Below are 17,380 nucleotides of genomic sequence, written 5' to 3'. Positions count from 1 at the left end.
AAGGAACCCCCAGGTAGACAAGCTGTTGGTACTGTAACCGGTAATGACTGTCCAAGTGATCATCAATAAATACCCCACTACTGTTGACCAATCGCAGATGAGGGAGCATAGATTCAGGCTACGGACTTCGGCTTGCCTCAAGAAAAATGAGTGTGGCGAACTGTTTTGGCCGGGAAGCATACGGACCCTTACTCACTCTCTTCCCAGTACCACTCTTCCTCTCTTCCCAGTACCACTCTTCCTCTCTTTCCAGTACCACTCTTCTTCTCTTTCCAGTACCACTCTTCCTCTCTTTCCAGTACCACTCTTCCCAGTACCACTCTTCCTCTCTTCCTAGTACCACTCTTCCCAGTACCACTCTTCCTCTCTTTCCAGTACCACTCTTCCCAGTACCACTCTTCCTCTCTTTCCAGTACCACTCTTCCCAGTACCACTCTTCCTCTCTTTCCAGTACCACCCTTCCTCTCTTTCCAGTACCACTCCTCCCAGTACCACTCTTCCTCTCTTTCCAGTACCACTCTTCCTCTCTTTCCAGTACCACTCTTCCTCTCTTTCTAGTACCACTCTTCCTCTCTTTCCAGTACCACTCTTCCTCTCTTTCCAGTACCACTCCTCCCAGTACCACTCTTCCTCTCTTTCCAGTACCACTCTTCCTCTCTTTCCAGTACCACTCCTCCCAGTACCACTCTTCCTCTCTTTCCAGTACCACTCCTCCCAGTACCACTCTTCCTCTCTTTCCAGTACCACTCTTCCTCTCTTTCCAGTACCACTCTTCCCAGTACCACTCTTCCTCTCTTTCCAGTACCACTCTTCCTCTCTTTCCAGTACCACTCCTCCCAGTACCACTCTTCCTCTCTTTCCAGTACCACTCTTCCTCTCTTTCCAGTACCACTCCTCCCAGTACCACTCTTCCTCTCTTTCCAGTACCACTCTTCCCAGTACCACTCTTCCTCTCTTTCCAGTACCACTCTTCCTCTCTTTCCAGTACCACTCCTCCCAGTACCACTCTTCCTCTCTTTCCAGTACCACTCTTCCTCTCTTTCCAGTACCACTCCTCCCAGTACCACTCTTCCTCTCTTTCCAGTACCACTCTTCTTCTCTTTCCAGTACCACTCTTCCTCTCTTTCCAGTACCACTCCTCCCAGTACCACTCTTCCTCTCTTTCCAGTACCACTCCTCCCAGTACCACTCTTCCTCTCTTTCCAGTACCACTCTTCCTCTCTTTCCAGTACCACTCTTCCTCTCTTTCCAGTCCCACTCCTCCCAGTACCACTCCTCCCAGTCCCACTCTTCAAACCTTAATAGTTTATCAATGGAGAGAATCGTTAAACTCCTCGTTAATCATAATAGAAAGAGATAGACGAGGAGAGAAAGAGATGAGGACAGGAGAGAGCTTCTTGTTGTTTCTGTTTTATTTCGATGCAACATCATAGAGTGTCAAAGGGCCGTGTGTCTGCTGGTTAATTCCCTTTAATCAGTGTCCAACTAAAACCTGGTCTTAGACAACCTGGTGAGTTCCTAACTAAACCAGTTATGTATTGACATTTATTATCAAAAAGATGAAACGTTGAAAAACAGCTCAGTTCTTCAGAGTACAGAAAGTAGTACACACACACACACACACACACACACCCGTCCCTCAGGTACATTTGGCCTCCATGTCGTAGAGGTGTAGCAGGTCAGAGATGATGGCATCAATGTGTTCCTTAGTGATGTCTTCACACAGCACCTAGAGACACAGAGAGAAGGGCTCAATACCCACCCACCCATACTATCACACGCTTACACACACACACATAAGGGCTGTGGCGGTCATTACATGTTGTCAGCCGGTGATTGTCATGAAAATAACTGCCCGTCTCGCGGTAATTGACCGTTAATTAACATAAACATGTTTAGCATCTCCAGGCCTCCACAAGCTGCTGATGTTTTCCTTTGGAACATTTTAAAGGGCCTAATAAATCCATGTAATATAGCCTACACCATTAGTTTATTTATGTCAGCTCTAGAGAAACATGATATGAAGAAAATGTAGTCTATTTCAGAATAGCATACTCGGAGTTGTCCTTATGCTAGGTCCTGACCTGGCTGTGCCATATGGCTGTGGGCTACACCAGTTCATTTAGAAGGCATGATTTGCTTATGATTACGTGGCATTATTTTATAGTATGAAGAATACAATTGAACAAAGAAATAAAATTAAGGATATTTTCTCCAAACGATTTCAGAGGGAGCGGGCACATGCAGTTGAGCAGTTAAATATATGATATTGAAACTGGTCCTCCTATATGATTAATTTAGAGTTACTAATGCAACTTTTAGTTGTGATAAACGTTGGGCTATATGTTTAGATTTGTTTATGCATTCTAAGGCTGCATCATGCAACTAATGATGATTTGAAAAAGTTACATGAAAGGCATGAGCTCTGCTGTTTCTTGCGCAGGCTGTACACACTTGATCAGTCTCTCATTCTTAATTTAATATGGTCTTTATGTAGCCGATGCAAAATGGCTAGCTAGTTAGCGGTGGTGCGCGCTGGTAGCGTTTCAATCGGTGACGTCACTCGCTCAGACCTTGAAGTAGTGGTTCCCCTCGCTTTGCAAGGGCCGCGGCTTTTGTGGAGCGATGGGTAACGATGCTTCGAGGGTGACTTGTCTGTGTGCAGAGGGTCCCTGGTACGAACCCAGGTCGGGGCGAGGGGACGGACTAAAGTTATACTGTTACATATACAGTGAATTCGGAAAGCATTCAGACCCCTTCCCTTTTTCCACATTTTGTTACGTTACAGCCTTATACTAAAATTGATTAAATCGTTATTTTTCTTCATCAATTTGGTTTGGTTTTTGCTCTGACATGCACTGTCAACTGTGGGACCTCATAATGACAGGAGTGTGCCTTTCCAAATCATGTCCAATCAGGTGAATTTACCACAGGTGGACTCCAATCAAGTTGTAGAAACATCTCAAGGATGATCAATGGAAACAGGATGCACCTGAGCTCAATTTAGAGTCTCATACCAGAGGGTCTGAAGGTATCTGTTTTTACTTTTTTTTATATATTTGCAAACATTTCTAAAAATAAATTCACTTTGTCATTATTTTTTAGATTGATGAGGAAAATGTTTAATTGAATTCATTTTAGAATAAGGCTGTAACGTAACAAAATGTGGAAAAAGTGAAGGGGTCTGAGTACTTTGAGTGCACTGTAGTTTACAGTAATATGTTTTACTTAGAAAGGCCCGCAGAAAAACATGTCATCCTTACAATGTTTTATTCTGCATTTGACCCCCTTTTTCGTGATATCCAATTACGATCTTGTCTCATCGCTGCAACTCCTCAACGGGCTTGGGAGAGGCGAAGGTCAAGTCATGCGTCCTCCGAAACATGAGCCACCAAACCGCGCTCCTTAACACCCGCCCTCTTAACCCGGAAGCCAGATGCACCAATGTATCAGAGGAAACACGCCGTTCAACTGACGACTGAAGTCAGCCTGCAGGCGCCCGGCCCGCCACAAGGAGTCGCTAGAGCACGATGAGCCAAGTAAAGCCCCCTGGCCAAATGTCAAGCGTCGGCTGGAGTGATGTAAAGCTCGACGCCATTGGACTCTGGAATAGAGAAAACGCGTTTTCTGGAATGATGAATCACGCTTCACCATCTGGCAGTCCGACGGAGAAATGTGGGTTTGTCCCAACGCACAGAGCAAACTGTTTGGTGGAGGAGGAATAATGGACTGGGGCTGTTTTGTATGATTCGGGATAGGCCCCTTAGTTCTAGTGAAGGGACATTTCAACGCTACAGCATACAATGACATTCTAGATGCTTCCAACTTTGTGGCAACAGTTTGGGGAATGTACTTTCGTGTTTTAGCATAACGCGAGGTCCATACAGAAATGGTTTGTTGAGATCGTTGTGGAAGAACTTGACTGGCCTGCACAGAGCGCTAACCTCAACCCCATCGAACACCTTTGGTATGAATTGAAAAGCCGACTCGAGCCAGGCCTAATCGCCTGACCTCACTAATGCTCTTGGCTGAATGGAAGCAAGTCCCCGCAGCAACGTTCCAACATCTAGTGGAAAACCTTCACAGAAGAGTTGAGGCTGTTATAGCAGCTGTCTGGTTTAGAATGGGCCATTATCATGCACCTGTCTGAACAGGACTCGTGACCCGTGTTCTGGCAGTAATACGGTAACAGTAACAGCCCTATGCACACACTCCACAATACTATCACCCCCCACCTCTCTCTCTCCTCACAACACATCCCCCCTACCTGCCACCACTCTCTCTCTCCGACAGGAACCTCCACCCCGTAGCTGAGTAGTGCCAGGTACAGCGTTGCTATGGCGATGTGTTGGGGGGCGTGGCGCACACACATGGTGCCATGGTAACAGTCTCTAAGCAACGCCCAGGTGGTCTCGGCGACGGGAGTTCTGGACCAGGCGTGACGATTCACTAACGACTTCACCGACAGGAGGTAGTGGAGGAGATACTACACACACACAACCACACACACACACACACAACCACAACACACACGTTAGAAACACAGACCAGGAATGACTGGACTGTCCACGGGGTTAGAGGGGTCAGGGGTTAGGTGGGACTGCATACCCACATCCATACCCACACATACAGTCAGAGCCAGCCCTAGCCTTTTGGGGCCCTAAGTCATACAGTCAGAGCCAGCCCTAGCCTTTTGGGGCCCTAGCCTTTTGGGGCCCTAAGTCATACAGTCAGAGCCAGCCCTAGCCTTTTGGGGGCCCTAAGTCATGCAGTCAGAGCCAGTCCTTCTCTCAGAGTATCCTTTCTATCCCTCTTCATCACGCGTCCTCTCTTCTTCCACACTGTGTTACGTTACAGCCTTATCTACACACAATACCCCATAATTACAAAGTGACAACAGGTTTTTAGAAATGTTTGTAAATGTATTAAAAATAAAAAACAGAAATACCTTATTTACCTAAGTATTCAGACCCTTTACCTTGAGACTCGGAATTGAGCTCAGGTGCATCCGGTCTCCATTGATCATCCATGAGATGTTTCTACAAATTGATTGGGGTCCACCTGTGGTAAATTTAATTGATTGGACATGATTTGGAAAGGCACACACCTGTCTATATAAGGTGCCACAGTTGACAGTGCATGTCAGCGCAAAAACCAAGCCATGAGGTTGAAGGAATTGTCTGTAGAGCTCTGAGACAGGATTGTGTCGAGACACAGATCTGGGGAAGGGTACCAAAAGGCAGTTGTCAGCCCGCTTGGAGTTCGCCAAGAGGCACCGAAAGACTCAGACCATGAGAAACAAGATTCTCTGTTCAGATGAAACCAAGATTGAACTCTATGGCCTGAATGCCAAGCGTCACGTCTGGAGAAAACCTGGCACCATCCATAAGGTGAAGCATGGTGGTGGCAGCATCATGCTGTGGGGATGTTTTTCAGCGGCAGGGACTGGGAAACTAGTCAGGATCGAGGGAGAGATGAACGAAGCAAAGTACAGAGAGATCCTTGATGATAACCTGCTCCAGGGCCCTCAGACTGGGGCAAGGTTCACCTTCCAACAGGACAACGCATGAGTAGCTTTGGGACAAGTCTCTGAATGTCCTTGAGTGGCCCAGCCAGAGTCCGGATTTGAACCCGATCTAACATCTCTGGAGAGACCTGAAAATAGCTGTGCAGTGACACTCCCCATCCAACCTGACAGAGCTTGAGAGGATCTGCAGAGAAGAATGGGAGAAACTCCCCAAATACAGGTGTGCCAAGTTTGTAGCGTCATACCCAAGAAGACTTGAGGCTGTAATCGCTGTCAAATGTGCTTCAACAAAGTACTGCGTTAAAGGGTCTTAAAATCTGTTTTTGCTTTTGTCATTATCGGGTATTGTGATGTCATTATGGGGTATTGTGATGTCATTATGGGGTATTGTGATGTCATTATGGGGTATTGTGATGTCATTATGGGATATTGTGATGTCATTATGGGGTATTGTGATGTCATTATGGGGTATTGTGATGTCATTATGGGATATTGTGATGTCATTATGGGGTATTGGGATGTCATTATGGGGTATTGTGATGTCATTATGGGATATTGTGTGTAGATTGATTAACCCCCTCATCAATCTAATCAACTTTAGAATAAGGCTGTAACAAAACAAAATGTGGAAAAAGTTAAAGGGTCTGAATACTTTCCGAATGCACTGTAAGCAGGCGTGCAATGGATTATGGTCATTGTAGTTAAGTACCATGTTTTCTGCACTAATCTATGTAGAATACTGGCCTGTTGGAAACTACAACTCCATCGCACAGTTCAGGCTGGATCTGATTTATCTCTACAGAAACTACATATCGAGCTCACAGAAAGAAATTAACTAAATATAATTCAAATAATTGAACTGACATCGGTCAATTAGTTGTTTAAAAACCTAAAAATAACAGGCATTTCGGTTAAATTTTCAGCACCTAATAACGAGGAAATGTTGATGCACAACCAAATTTCGAAATTGCACTTTGTGTATTCTACTATTCTAACCATCAACAGGAAGTTGAGGCTGAGTTCCTTGTGCATTCTACTATTCTAACCATCAACAGGAAGTTGAGGCTGAGTTCCTTGTGTATTCTACTATTCTAACCATCAACAGGATGTTGAGGCTGAGTTCCTTGTGTATTCTACTATTCTAACCATCAACAGGAAGTTGAGGCTGAGTTCCTTGTGTATTCTACTATTCTAACCATCAACAGGAAGTTGAGACTGAGTTCCTTTGTTTATTCTACTATTCTAATCATCAACAGGAAGTTGAGGCTGAGTTCCTTTGTTTATTCTACTATTCTAATCATCAACAGGAAGTTGAGGCTGAGTTCCTTTGTTTATTCTACTATTCTAATCATCAACAGGAAGTTGAGGCTGAGTTCCTTTGTTTATTCTAATCATCAACAGGAAGTTGAGACTGAGTTCCTTTGTTTATTCTAATCATCAACAGGAAGTTGAGGCTGAGTTCCTTTGTATATTCTAATCATCAACAGGAAGTTGAGACTGAGTTCCAAAAAAGTATTACTATTTTTGTATTATTTTTTGGGAAGTGAGGAATTGATCTGTTGGCCTACAAAAAGATGGGCCACCAGTTGCCTATCCTTGGGTTAGAGGTTAGGAGTCAGGGGTTAGAGTTCAGGAGTTAGGGGTCAGTACAGACCTTGTGTGGGTGCTGGAAGGAGACGTGGAAGTTGAGTTGTCTGAGGACCAGGAGTTCACACTGCACCACACTGTCCCTGAGGTCCCAGAACTCACCGTCACAGTTCAGAGGTTCACTACTACTGTGGAAATACCTGGAGGGAGAGAGAGAGGGGTGGGGGGAGGATGGATAAGGAGAGAGGACAGGGAGGGAGAGAGAGAGGGGTGGGGAGAGGATGGATAAGGAGAGAGGACAGGGAGGGAGAGAGAGAGGGGTGGGGAGAGGATGGATAAGGAGAGAGGACAGGGAGGGAGAGAGAGAGGGGTGGGGAGAGGATGGATAAGGAGAGAGGACAGGGAGGGAGAGAGAGAGGGGTGGGGAGAGGATGGATAAGGAGAGAGGACAGGGAGAGAGAGAGAGGGGTGGGGAGAGGATGGATAAGGAGAGAGGACAGGGAGGGAGAGAGGGGTGGGGAGAGGATGGATAAGGAGAGAGGACAGGGAGGGAGAGAGGGGTGGGGAGAGGATGGATAAGGAGAGAGGACAGGGAGGGAGAGAGAGAGGGGTGGGGAGAGGATGGATAAGGAGAGAGGACAGGGAGGGAGAGAGAGAGAGGGGTGGGGAGAGGATGGATAAGGAGAGAGGACAGGGAGGGAGAGAGGGGTGGGGAGAGGATGGATAAGGAGAGAGGACAGGGAGGGAGAGAGGGGTGGGGAGAGGATGGATAAGGAGAGAGGACAGGGAGGGAGAGAGAGAGGGGTGGGGAGAGGATGGATAAGGAGAGAGGACAGGGAGGGAGAGAGAGAGGGGTGGGGAGAGGATGGATAAGGAGAGAGGACAGGGAGGGAGATTATAAATCAGGGTTATGTAGAGTAAGAGGAAAAAACTTAAAGTTCATCGGCATCTTGGGGTGGCAGGTAGCCTAGTGGTTAGAGTGGAGGGGCGGCAGGTAGTCTAGTGGTTAGAGTGGAGGGGTGGCAGGTAGCCTAGTGGTTAGAGTGGAGGGGTGGCAGGTAGTCTAGTGGTTAGAGTGGAGGGGCGGCAGGTAGTCTAGTGGTTAGAGTGGAGGGGTGGCAGGTAGCCTAGTGGTTAGAGAGTTGGGGTGGCAGGTAGCCTAGTGGTTAGAGTGGAGGGGCGGCAGGTAGTCTAGTGGTTAGAGTGGAGGGGTGGCAGGTAGCCTAGTGGTTAGAGTGGAGGGGCGGCAGGTAGCCTAGTGGTTAGAGTGTAGGGGTGGCAGGTAGCCTAGTGGTTAGAGTGGAGGGGTGGCAGGTAGCCTAGTGGTTAGAGTGGAGGGGCGGCAGGTAGCCTAGTGGTTAGAGTGGAGGGGTGGCAGGTAGTCTAGTGGTTAGAGTGGAGGGGCGGCAGGTAGCCTAGTGGTTAGAGTGGAGGGGCGGCAGGTAGCCTAGTGGTTAGAGTGGAGGGGTGGCAGGTAGCCTAGTGGTTAGAGTGGAGGGGCGGCAGGTAGTCTAGTGGTTAGAGTGGAGGGGTGGCAGGTAGTCTAGTGGTTAGAGTGTAGAGGAGGCAGGTAGTCTAGTGGTTAGAGTGGAGGGGTGGCAGGTAGCCTAGTGGTTAGAGTGGAGGGGCGGCAGGTAGTCTAGTGGTTAGAGTGGAGGGGCGGCAGGTAGCCTAGTGGTTAGAGTGGAGGGGCGGCAGGTAGCCTAGTGGTTAGAGTGGAGGGGCGGCAGGTAGTCTAGTGGTTAGAGTGGAGGGGCGGCAGGTAGCCTAGTGGTTAGAGTGGAGGGGCGGCAGGTAGCCTAGTGGTTAGAGTGGAGGGGCGGCAGGTAGTCTAGTGGTTAGAGTGGAGGGGCGGCAGGTAGCCTAGTGGTTAGAGTGTAGGGGCGGCAGGTAGTCTAGTGGTTAGAGTGGAGGGGCGGCAGGTAGCCTAGTGGTTAGAGTGGAGGGGCGGCAGGTAGCCTAGTGGTTAGAGTGTAGGGGCGGCAGGTAGCCTAGTGGTTAGAGTGTAGGGGTGGCAGGTAGCCTAGTGGTTAGAATGGAGGGGCGGCAGGTAGCCTAGTGGTTAGAGTGGAGGGGCGGCAGGTAGCCTAGTGGTTAGAGTGGAGGGGCGGCAGGTAGCCTAGTGGTTAGAGTGGAGGGGCGGCAGGTAGCCTAGTGGTTAGAGTGTAGGGGTGGCAGGTAGCCTAGTGGTTAGAGTGGAGGGGCGGCAGGTAGCCTAGTGGTTAGAGTGGAGGGGCGGCAGGTAGCCTAGTGGTTAGAGTGTAGGGGTGGCAGGTAGCCTAGTGGTTAGAGTGGAGGGGCGGCAGGTAGCCTAGTGGTTAGAGTGGAGGGGCGGCAGGTAGCCTAGTGGTTAGAGTGGAGGGGCGGCAGGTAGCCTAGTGGTTAGAGTGTAGGGGTGGCAGGTAGCCTAGTGGTTAGAGTGGAGGGGCGGCAGGTAGCCTAGTGGTTAGAGTGGAGGGGCGGCAGGTAGCCTAGTGGTTAGAGTGGAGGGGCGGCAGGTAGCCTAGTGGTTAGAGTGTAGGGGTGGCAGGTAGCCTAGTGGTTAGAGTGGAGGGGCGGCAGGTAGCCTAGTGGTTAGAGTGTAGGGGTGGCAGGTAGCCTAGTGGTTAGAGTGGAGGGGTGGCAGGTAGCCTAGTGGTTAGAGTGGAGGGGTGGCAGGTAGCCTAGTGGTTAGAGTGGAGGGGCGGCAGGTAGCCTAGTGGTTAGAGTGGAGGGGTGGCAGGTAGCCTAGTGGTTAGAGTGGAGGGGCGGCAGGTAGCCTAGTGGTTAGAGAGTTGGACTAGTAACCAGCAGGTAGCCTAGTGGTTAGAGAGTTGGGCCAGTAACCGGCAGGTAGCCTAGTGGTTAGAGAGTTGGACTAGTAACCGGCAGGTAGCCTAGTGGTTAGAGAGTTGGGCCAGTAACCGGCAGGTAGCCTAGTGGTTAGAGAGTTGGACTAGTAACCGGCAGGTAGCCTAGTGGTTAGAGTGTAGGGGCGGCAGGTAGCCTAGTGGTTAGAGTGGAGGGGCGGCAGGTAGCCTAGTGGTTAGAGTGGAGGGGCGGCAGGTAGCCTAGTGGTTAGAGAGTTGGGGTGGCAGGTAGCCTAGTGGTTAGAGTGGAGGGGCGGCAGGTAGCCTAGTGGTTAGAGTGGAGGGGCGGCAGGTAGCCTAGTGGTTAGAGTGGAGGGGCGGCAGGTAGCCTAGTGGTTAGAGTGGAGGGGCGGCAGGTAGCCTAGTGGTTAGAGTGGAGGGGCGGCAGGTAGCCTAGTGGTTAGAGAGTTGGACTAGTAACCAGCAGGTAGCCTAGTGGTTAGAGAGTTGGGCCAGTAACCGGCAGGTAGCCTAGTGGTTAGAGTTGGACTAGTAACCGGCAGGTAGCCTAGTGGTTAGAGTGTAGGGGCGGCAGGTAGCCTAGTGGTTAGAGTGGAGGGGCGGCAGGTAGCCTAGTGGTTAGAGTGGAGGGGCGGCAGGTAGCCTAGTGGTTAGAGTGGAGGGGCGGCAGGTAGCCTAGTGGTTAGAGTGGAGGGGCGGCAGGTAGCCTAGTGGTTAGAGAGTTGGACTAGTAACCAGCAGGTAGCCTAGTGGTTAGAGAGTTGGGCCAGTAACCGGCAGGTAGCCTAGTGGTTAGAGAGTTGGACTAGTAACCGGCAGGTAGCCTAGTGGTTAGAGAGTTGGACTAGTAACCAGCAGGTAGCCTAGTGGTTAGAGAGTTGGGCCAGTAACCAGCAGGTAGCCTAGTGGTTAGAGAGTTGGACTAGTAACCGGCAGGTAGCCTAGTGGTTAGAGAGTTGGACTAGTAACCAGCAGGTAGCCTAGTGGTTAGAGAGTTGGACTAGTAACCGGCAGGTAGCCTAGTGGTTAGAGGGTTGGGCCAGTAACCAGCAGGTAGCCTAGTGGTTAGAGAGTTGGACTAGTAACCGGCAGGTAGCCTAGTGGTTAGAGTGGAGGGGTGGCAGGTAGCCTAGTGGTTAGAGTGGAGGGGCGGCAGGTAGCCTAGTGGTTAGAGAGTTGGACTAGTAACCGGCAGGTAGCCTAGTGGTTAGAGTGTAGGGGCGGCAGGTAGCCTAGTGGTTAGAGTGGAGGGGCGGCAGGTAGCCTAGTGGTTAGAGTGTAGGGGCGGCAGGTAGCCTAGTGGTTAGAGTGTAGGGGCGGCAGGTAGCCTAGTGGTTAGAGTGGAGGGGCGGCAGGTAGCCTAGTGGTTAGAGTGGAGGGGCGGCAGGTAGCCTAGTGGTTAGAGTGGAGGGGCGGCAGGTAGCCTAGTGGTTAGAGTGGAGGGGTGGCAGGTAGCCTAGTGGTTAGAGAGTTGGACTAGTAACCAGCAGGTAGCCTAGTGGTTAGAGAGTTGGACTAGTAACCGGCAGGTAGCCTAGTGGTTAGAGAGTTGGACTAGTAACCAGCAGGTAGCCTAGTGGTTAGAGAGTTGGACTAGTAACCGGCAGGTAGCCTAGTGGTTAGAGAGTTGGGCCAGTAACCGAAAGGTAGCCTAGTGGTTAGAGAGTTGGGCCAGTAACCGAAAGGTAGCCTAGTGGTTAGAGAGTTGGGCCAGTAACCGAAAGGTAGCCTAGTGGTTAGAGAGTTGGGCCAGTAACCGGCAGGTAGCCTAGTGGTTAGAGAGTTGGACTAGTAACCAGCAGATAGCCTAGTGGTTAGAGAGTTGGACTAGTAACCGGCAGGTAGCCTAGTGGTTAGAGGGTTGGGCCAGTAACCAGCAGGTAGCCTAGTGGTTAGAGAGTTGGACTAGTAACCGGCAGGTAGCCTAGTGGTTAGAGTGGAGGGGTGGCAGGTAGCCTAGTGGTTAGAGTGGAGGGGCGGCAGGTAGCCTAGTGGTTAGAGAGTTGGACTAGTAACCGGCAGGTAGCCTAGTGGTTAGAGTGTAGGGGCGGCAGGTAGCCTAGTGGTTAGAGTGGAGGGGCGGCAGGTAGCCTAGTGGTTAGAGTGTAGGGGCGGCAGGTAGCCTAGTGGTTAGAGTGTAGGGGCGGCAGGTAGCCTAGTGGTTAGAGTGGAGGGGCGGCAGGTAGCCTAGTGGTTAGAATGGAGGGGCGGCAGGTAGCCTAGTGGTTAGAGTGGAGGGGTGGCAGGTAGCCTAGTGGTTAGAGAGTTGGACTAGTAACCAGCAGGTAGCCTAGTGGTTAGAGAGTTGGACTAGTAACCGGCAGGTAGCCTAGTGGTTAGAGAGTTGGACTAGTAACCAGCAGGTAGCCTAGTGGTTAGAGAGTTGGACTAGTAACCGGCAGGTAGCCTAGTGGTTAGAGAGTTGGGCCAGTAACCGAAAGGTAGCCTAGTGGTTAGAGAGTTGGGCCAGTAACCGAAAGGTAGCCTAGTGGTTAGAGAGTTGGGCCAGTAACCGAAAGGTAGCCTAGTGGTTAGAGAGTTGGGCCAGTAACCGGCAGGTAACCTAGTGGTTAGAGAGTTGGACTAGTAACCAGCAGGTAGCCTAGTGGTTAGAGAGTTGGACTTGTAACCAGCAGGTAGCCTAGTGGTTAGAGAGTTGGACTAGTAACCAGCAGGTAGCCTAGTGGTTAGAGAGTTGGACTAGTAACCGGCAGGTAGCCTAGTGGTTAGAGAGTTGGACTAGTAACCAGCAGGTAGCCTAGTGGTTAGAGAGTTGGACTAGTAACCGGCAGGTAGCCTAGTGGTTAGAGAGTTGGACTAGTAACCGGCAGGTAGCCTAGTGGTTAGAGAGTTGGACTAGTAACCGGCAGGTAGCCTAGTGGTTAGAGAGTTGGACTAGTAACCAGCAGGTAGCCTAGTGGTTAGAGAGTTGGACTAGTAACCAGCAGGTAGCCTAGTGGTTAGAGAGTTGGACTAGTAACCAGCAGGTAGCCTAGTGGTTAGAGAGTTGGACTAGTAACCGGCAGGTAGCCTAGTGGTTAGAGAGTTGGACTAGTAACCAGCAGGTAGCCTAGTGGTTAGAGAGTTGGACTAGTAACCGGCAGGTAGCCTAGTGGTTAGAGAGTTGGACTAGTAACCGGCAGGTAGCCTAGTGGTTAGAGAGTTGGACTAGTAACCGGCAGGTAGCCTAGTGGTTAGAGAGTTGGACTAGTAACCGGCAGGTAGCCTAGTGGTTAGAGAGTTGGACTAGTAACCGGCAGGTAGCCTAGTGGTTAGAGAGTTGGACTAGTAACTGGCAGGTAGCCTAGTGGTTAGAGAGTTGGACTAGTAACCGGCAGGTAGCCTAGTGGTTAGAGAGTTGGACTAGTAACCGGCAGGTAGCCTAGTGGTTAGAGAGTTGGACTAGTAACCAGCAGGTAGCCTAGTGGTTAGAGAGTTGGACTAGTAACCGGCAGGTAGCCTAGTGGTTAGAGAGTTGGACTAGTAACCGGCAGGTAGCCTAGTGGTTAGAGAGTTGGGCCAGTAACCGAAAGGTAGCCTAGTGGTTAGAGAGTTGGACTAGTAACCGGCAGGTAGCCTAGTGGTTAGAGAGTTGGGCCAGTAACCGGCAGGTAGCCTAGTGGTTAGAGAGTTGGACTAGTAACCGGCAGGTAGCCTAGTGGTTAGAGAGTTGGGCCAGTAACCAGCAGGTAGCCTAGTGGTTAGAGAGTTGGGCTAGTAACCAGCAGGTAGCCTAGTGGTTAGAGAGTTGGGCCAGTAACCAGCAGGTAGCCTAGTGGTTAGAGAGTTGGGCCAGTAACCAGCAGGTAGCCTAGTGGTTAGAGAGTTGGGCTAGTAACCAGCAGGTAGCCTAGTGGTTAGAGAGTTGGACTAGTAACCAGCAGGTAGCCTAGTGGTTAGAGAGTTGGGCCAGTAACCAGCAGGTAGCCTAGTGGTTAGAGAGTTGGACTAGTAACCAGCAGGTAGCCTAGTGGTTAGAGAGTTGGGCCAGTAACCGGCAGGTAGCCTAGTGGTTAGAGAGTTGGACTAGTAACCGGCAGGTAGCCTAGTGGTTAGAGAGTTGGACTAGTAACCGGCAGGTAGCCTAGTGGTTAGAGAGTTGGGCCAGTAACCAGCAGGTAGCCTAGTGGTTAGAGAGTTGGACTAGTAACCGGCAGGTAGCCTAGTGGTTAGAGAGTTGGGCCAGTAACCGGCAGGTAGCCTAGTGGTTAGAGAGTTGGACTAGTAACCGGCAGGTAGCCTAGTGGTTAGAGAGTTGGGCCAGTAACCAGCAGGTAGCCTAGTGGTTAGAGAGTTGGGCTAGTAACCAGCAGGTAGCCTAGTGGTTAGAGAGTTGGGCCAGTAACCGGCAGGTAGCCTAGTGGTTAGAGAGTTGGACTAGTAACCGAAAGGTAGCCTAGTGGTTAGAGAGTTGGGCCAGTAACCGGCAGGTAGCCTAGTGGTTAGAGAGTTGGACTAGTAACCGGCAGGTAGCCTAGTGGTTAGAGAGTTGGGCCAGTAACCGAAAGGTAGCCTAGTGGTTAGAGAGTTGGACTAGTAACCGGCAGGTAGCCTAGTGGTTAGAGAGTTGGACTAGTAACCGGCAGGTAGCCTAGTGGTTAGAGAGTTGGGCCAGTAACCAGCAGGTAGCCTAGTGGTTAGAGAGTTGGGCTAGTAACCAGCAGGTAGCCTAGTGGTTAGAGAGTTGGACTAGTAACCAGCAGGTAGCCTAGTGGTTAGAGAGTTGGGCCAGTAACCAGCAAGTAGCCTAGTGGTTAGAGAGTTGGACTAGTAACCAGCAGGTAGCCTAGTGGTTAGAGAGTTGGGCCAGTAACCAGCAGGTAGCCTAGTGGTTAGAGAGTTGGACTAGTAACCAGCAGGTAGCCTAGTGGTTAGAGAGTTGGGCTAGTAACCGGCAGGTAGCCTAGTGGTTAGAGAGTTGGGCCAGTAACCAGCAGGTAGCCTAGTGGTTAGAGAGTTGGGCCAGTAACCGGCAGGTAGCCTAGTGGTTAGAGAGTTGGACTAGTAACCGGCAGGTAGCCTAGTGGTTAGAGAGTTGGACTAGTAACCGGCAGGTAGCCTAGTGGTTAGAGAGTTGGGCTAGTAACCGGCAGGTAGCCTAGTGGTTAGAGAGTTGGACTAGTAACCAGCAGGTAGCCTAGTGGTTAGAGAGTTGGACTAGTAACCGGCAGGTAGCCTAGTGGTTAGAGAGTTGGGCCAGTAACCGAAAGGTAGCCTAGTGGTTAGAGAGTTGGGCCAGTAACCGGCAGGTAGCCTAGTGGTTAGAGAGTTGGACTAGTAACCGGCAGGTAGCCTAGTGGTTAGAGAGTTGGGCCAGTAACCGAAAGGTAGCCTAGTGGTTAGAGAGTTGGACTAGTAACCGGCAGGTAGCCTAGTGGTTAGAGAGTTGGACTAGTAACCGGCAGGTAGCCTAGTGGTTAGAGAGTTGGGCCAGTAACCGAAAGGTTGCTGGATTGAATCTCCGAGCTGACACGGTAAAATACTGCCGCTCTGTCCCTGAACAACGCAGTTAACCCACCGTTCCTAGGCCGTCAGTTAAAAACAAATTCTTATTTACACTGACTTGCCTAGTTAAATAAAGGTTCAATAAAAATTAAATAATCAGCCGTTTCCAGCTACAATAGTCATTTACGACATTAACAATGTCGACACTGTATTTCTGATCAATTTGATATTTTAATGGATAATCTTTTTTGCTTATCTTTCAAAACAAGGACATTTCTAAGTAACCCCAAATGCTTAAAAGGTAGTATATATTAGAGGTCGACCGATTAATCGGAATTTGCCGATTAATTAGGGCCGATTTCAAGTTTTCATAACAATCAGAAATCGGTATATTTGGACGCCGATTTAAAAAAAATATATATATATTTTTTTACAACTTTACTTAACGAGGCAAGTCAGTTAAGAACACGTTCTTATTGAACATGTTTCATTATTTATTTGAGGCTAAATTGATTTTATTGATGTATTATATTAAGTTAAAATAAGTGCTCATTCAGTATTGTTGTAATTGTCATTATTAAAAATTAAAATTTGTCCGATTAATCGGTATCGGCTTTTTTTGGTCCTCCAATAATCGGTATTGGCGTTGAAAAATCATAATCGGTCGACCTCTAGTGTATGTATGTATATGTAAAAACAGCCCTACCTACCTGTGACACACGTTGATGATGTCACGGGTGCGAAGGTGCTGCTCCTCCACCTTGCCTGCTAGGTAGATGCAGCTCATAGCCACCAGGTAGGGCTCATACACCGTCACACTCACACACTGGAAGAACCGGTGGTACAACACACACGCTGTCGCCACGGGCACCGAACGCATGGCCAACTTCACACCTAGGGAGAGAGCGAGGTGGGAAGACAGAGTGTTAAGGGCCAGGGTGGTATAAGTTTCTGCGCCAGCCAAGCCTCGACACCTTATTCTACTAATAAAGGCCATATTTAAAATGATGATATACTCAGATGTGTTAGCACTTGTCTGGAGCAAAATTCTGCACCCACACCGGCCCAGGCTGGGTGAGACTGACCACTGCAGCTGTACATAGTCTATTGGTAAATAGCCCATCCATTTTCACCTACCTCATCCCCATACTGTTTTTATTTATTTACTTTTCTGCTCTTTTGCACACCAATACCTGTACATGACCATCTGATCATTTATCACTCCAGTGTTAATCTGCATAATTGTAATTATTCGCCTACCTCATGCCTTTTGCACACATTGTATATAGACTCCCCCTTTGTTTTCTACTGTGTTATTGACTTGTTAATTGTTTACTCCATGTGTAACTCTGTGTTGTCTGCTCACACTGCTTTGCTTTATCTTGGCCAGGTCGCAGTTGCAAATGAGAACTTGTTCTCAACTAGCCTACCTGGTTAAATAAAGGTGAAATACATTTTAAAAAAAACATAGTGAATATGGGCTGGGGGAGGGTTCTGTTTCGGTACTGTACCCGTTTCCATGATGAACCGACACACACGGAAGTGGGTTTTAATCTCCCGTGTGGAGTCCGTATCAGTGTCCAAGGCCGGAGCACCCCTCTTCCCCCCCGGTGCACCGCCCAGCCGCGAGACGGCCTCCATGGAACCGGGTGTAATGAACCTGGCCATCTCTAGAATAGCTAGCTAACGTTAGCTATTAGCTAAACACTACTTTTCCCTGTACAGAATGGAGAATGTTACACTAACATTAACTATAGTAGTTAAGAATAGCCATTAACTAGTTGATCTTGTTTCTTTCCAGCTTGTCTGCTACTAATTGGGGCAAATCATAGTCAATTGGAATTATTATCTGGGCTACCAACACGCTGGCTCGTCCTTCACTTCCGCACACAATAATACCAAAGACCGAACTGAAACGCGCTACGATTCTGCCAGCAGCAAAAACGATGACGTCACGTGCGTATGTTAATGATGAAACCTCCAAACTAAAAGCCCAAATTTCTAAATATTG

General features: G+C 49.3%; 1 protein-coding gene across 2 annotated transcripts; it reads right to left on the bottom strand.

Annotated features, from left to right (window-relative positions):
• Positions 1–1,394: 1,394 nt before the first annotated feature.
• ccnq (cyclin Q) lies at positions 1,395–17,305 on the bottom strand. 2 transcript variants are annotated; one of them, XM_036989129.2, is made up of 5 exons: positions 16,881–17,305; positions 16,080–16,263; positions 7,182–7,314; positions 4,268–4,486; positions 1,395–1,729 (listed from the first exon to the last, which is right to left on the bottom strand). In XM_036989129.2, the coding sequence occupies exons 1-5, from the start codon at positions 17,035–17,037 to the stop codon at positions 1,640–1,642; spliced, it is 783 nt and encodes a 260-aa protein (XP_036845024.2). In that variant the 5' UTR covers positions 17,038–17,305; the 3' UTR covers positions 1,395–1,639. The 2 variants fall into 2 exon arrangements, with proteins under 2 accessions (XP_036845024.2, XP_036845026.2); XM_036989131.2 differs by lacking the exon at positions 4,268–4,486.
• Between the last annotated feature and the right edge of the window lie 75 nt (positions 17,306–17,380).

This window comes from Oncorhynchus mykiss, chromosome 9 (genome assembly GCF_057628025.1).
Source record: "Oncorhynchus mykiss isolate SJ-2025 chromosome 9, ASM5762802v1, whole genome shotgun sequence".
NCBI lineage: Eukaryota > Metazoa > Chordata > Actinopteri > Salmoniformes > Salmonidae > Oncorhynchus > Oncorhynchus mykiss.
Note: the sequence above shows the minus strand (reverse complement) of the source record. Positions and strands in the feature narration are given on the sequence as shown.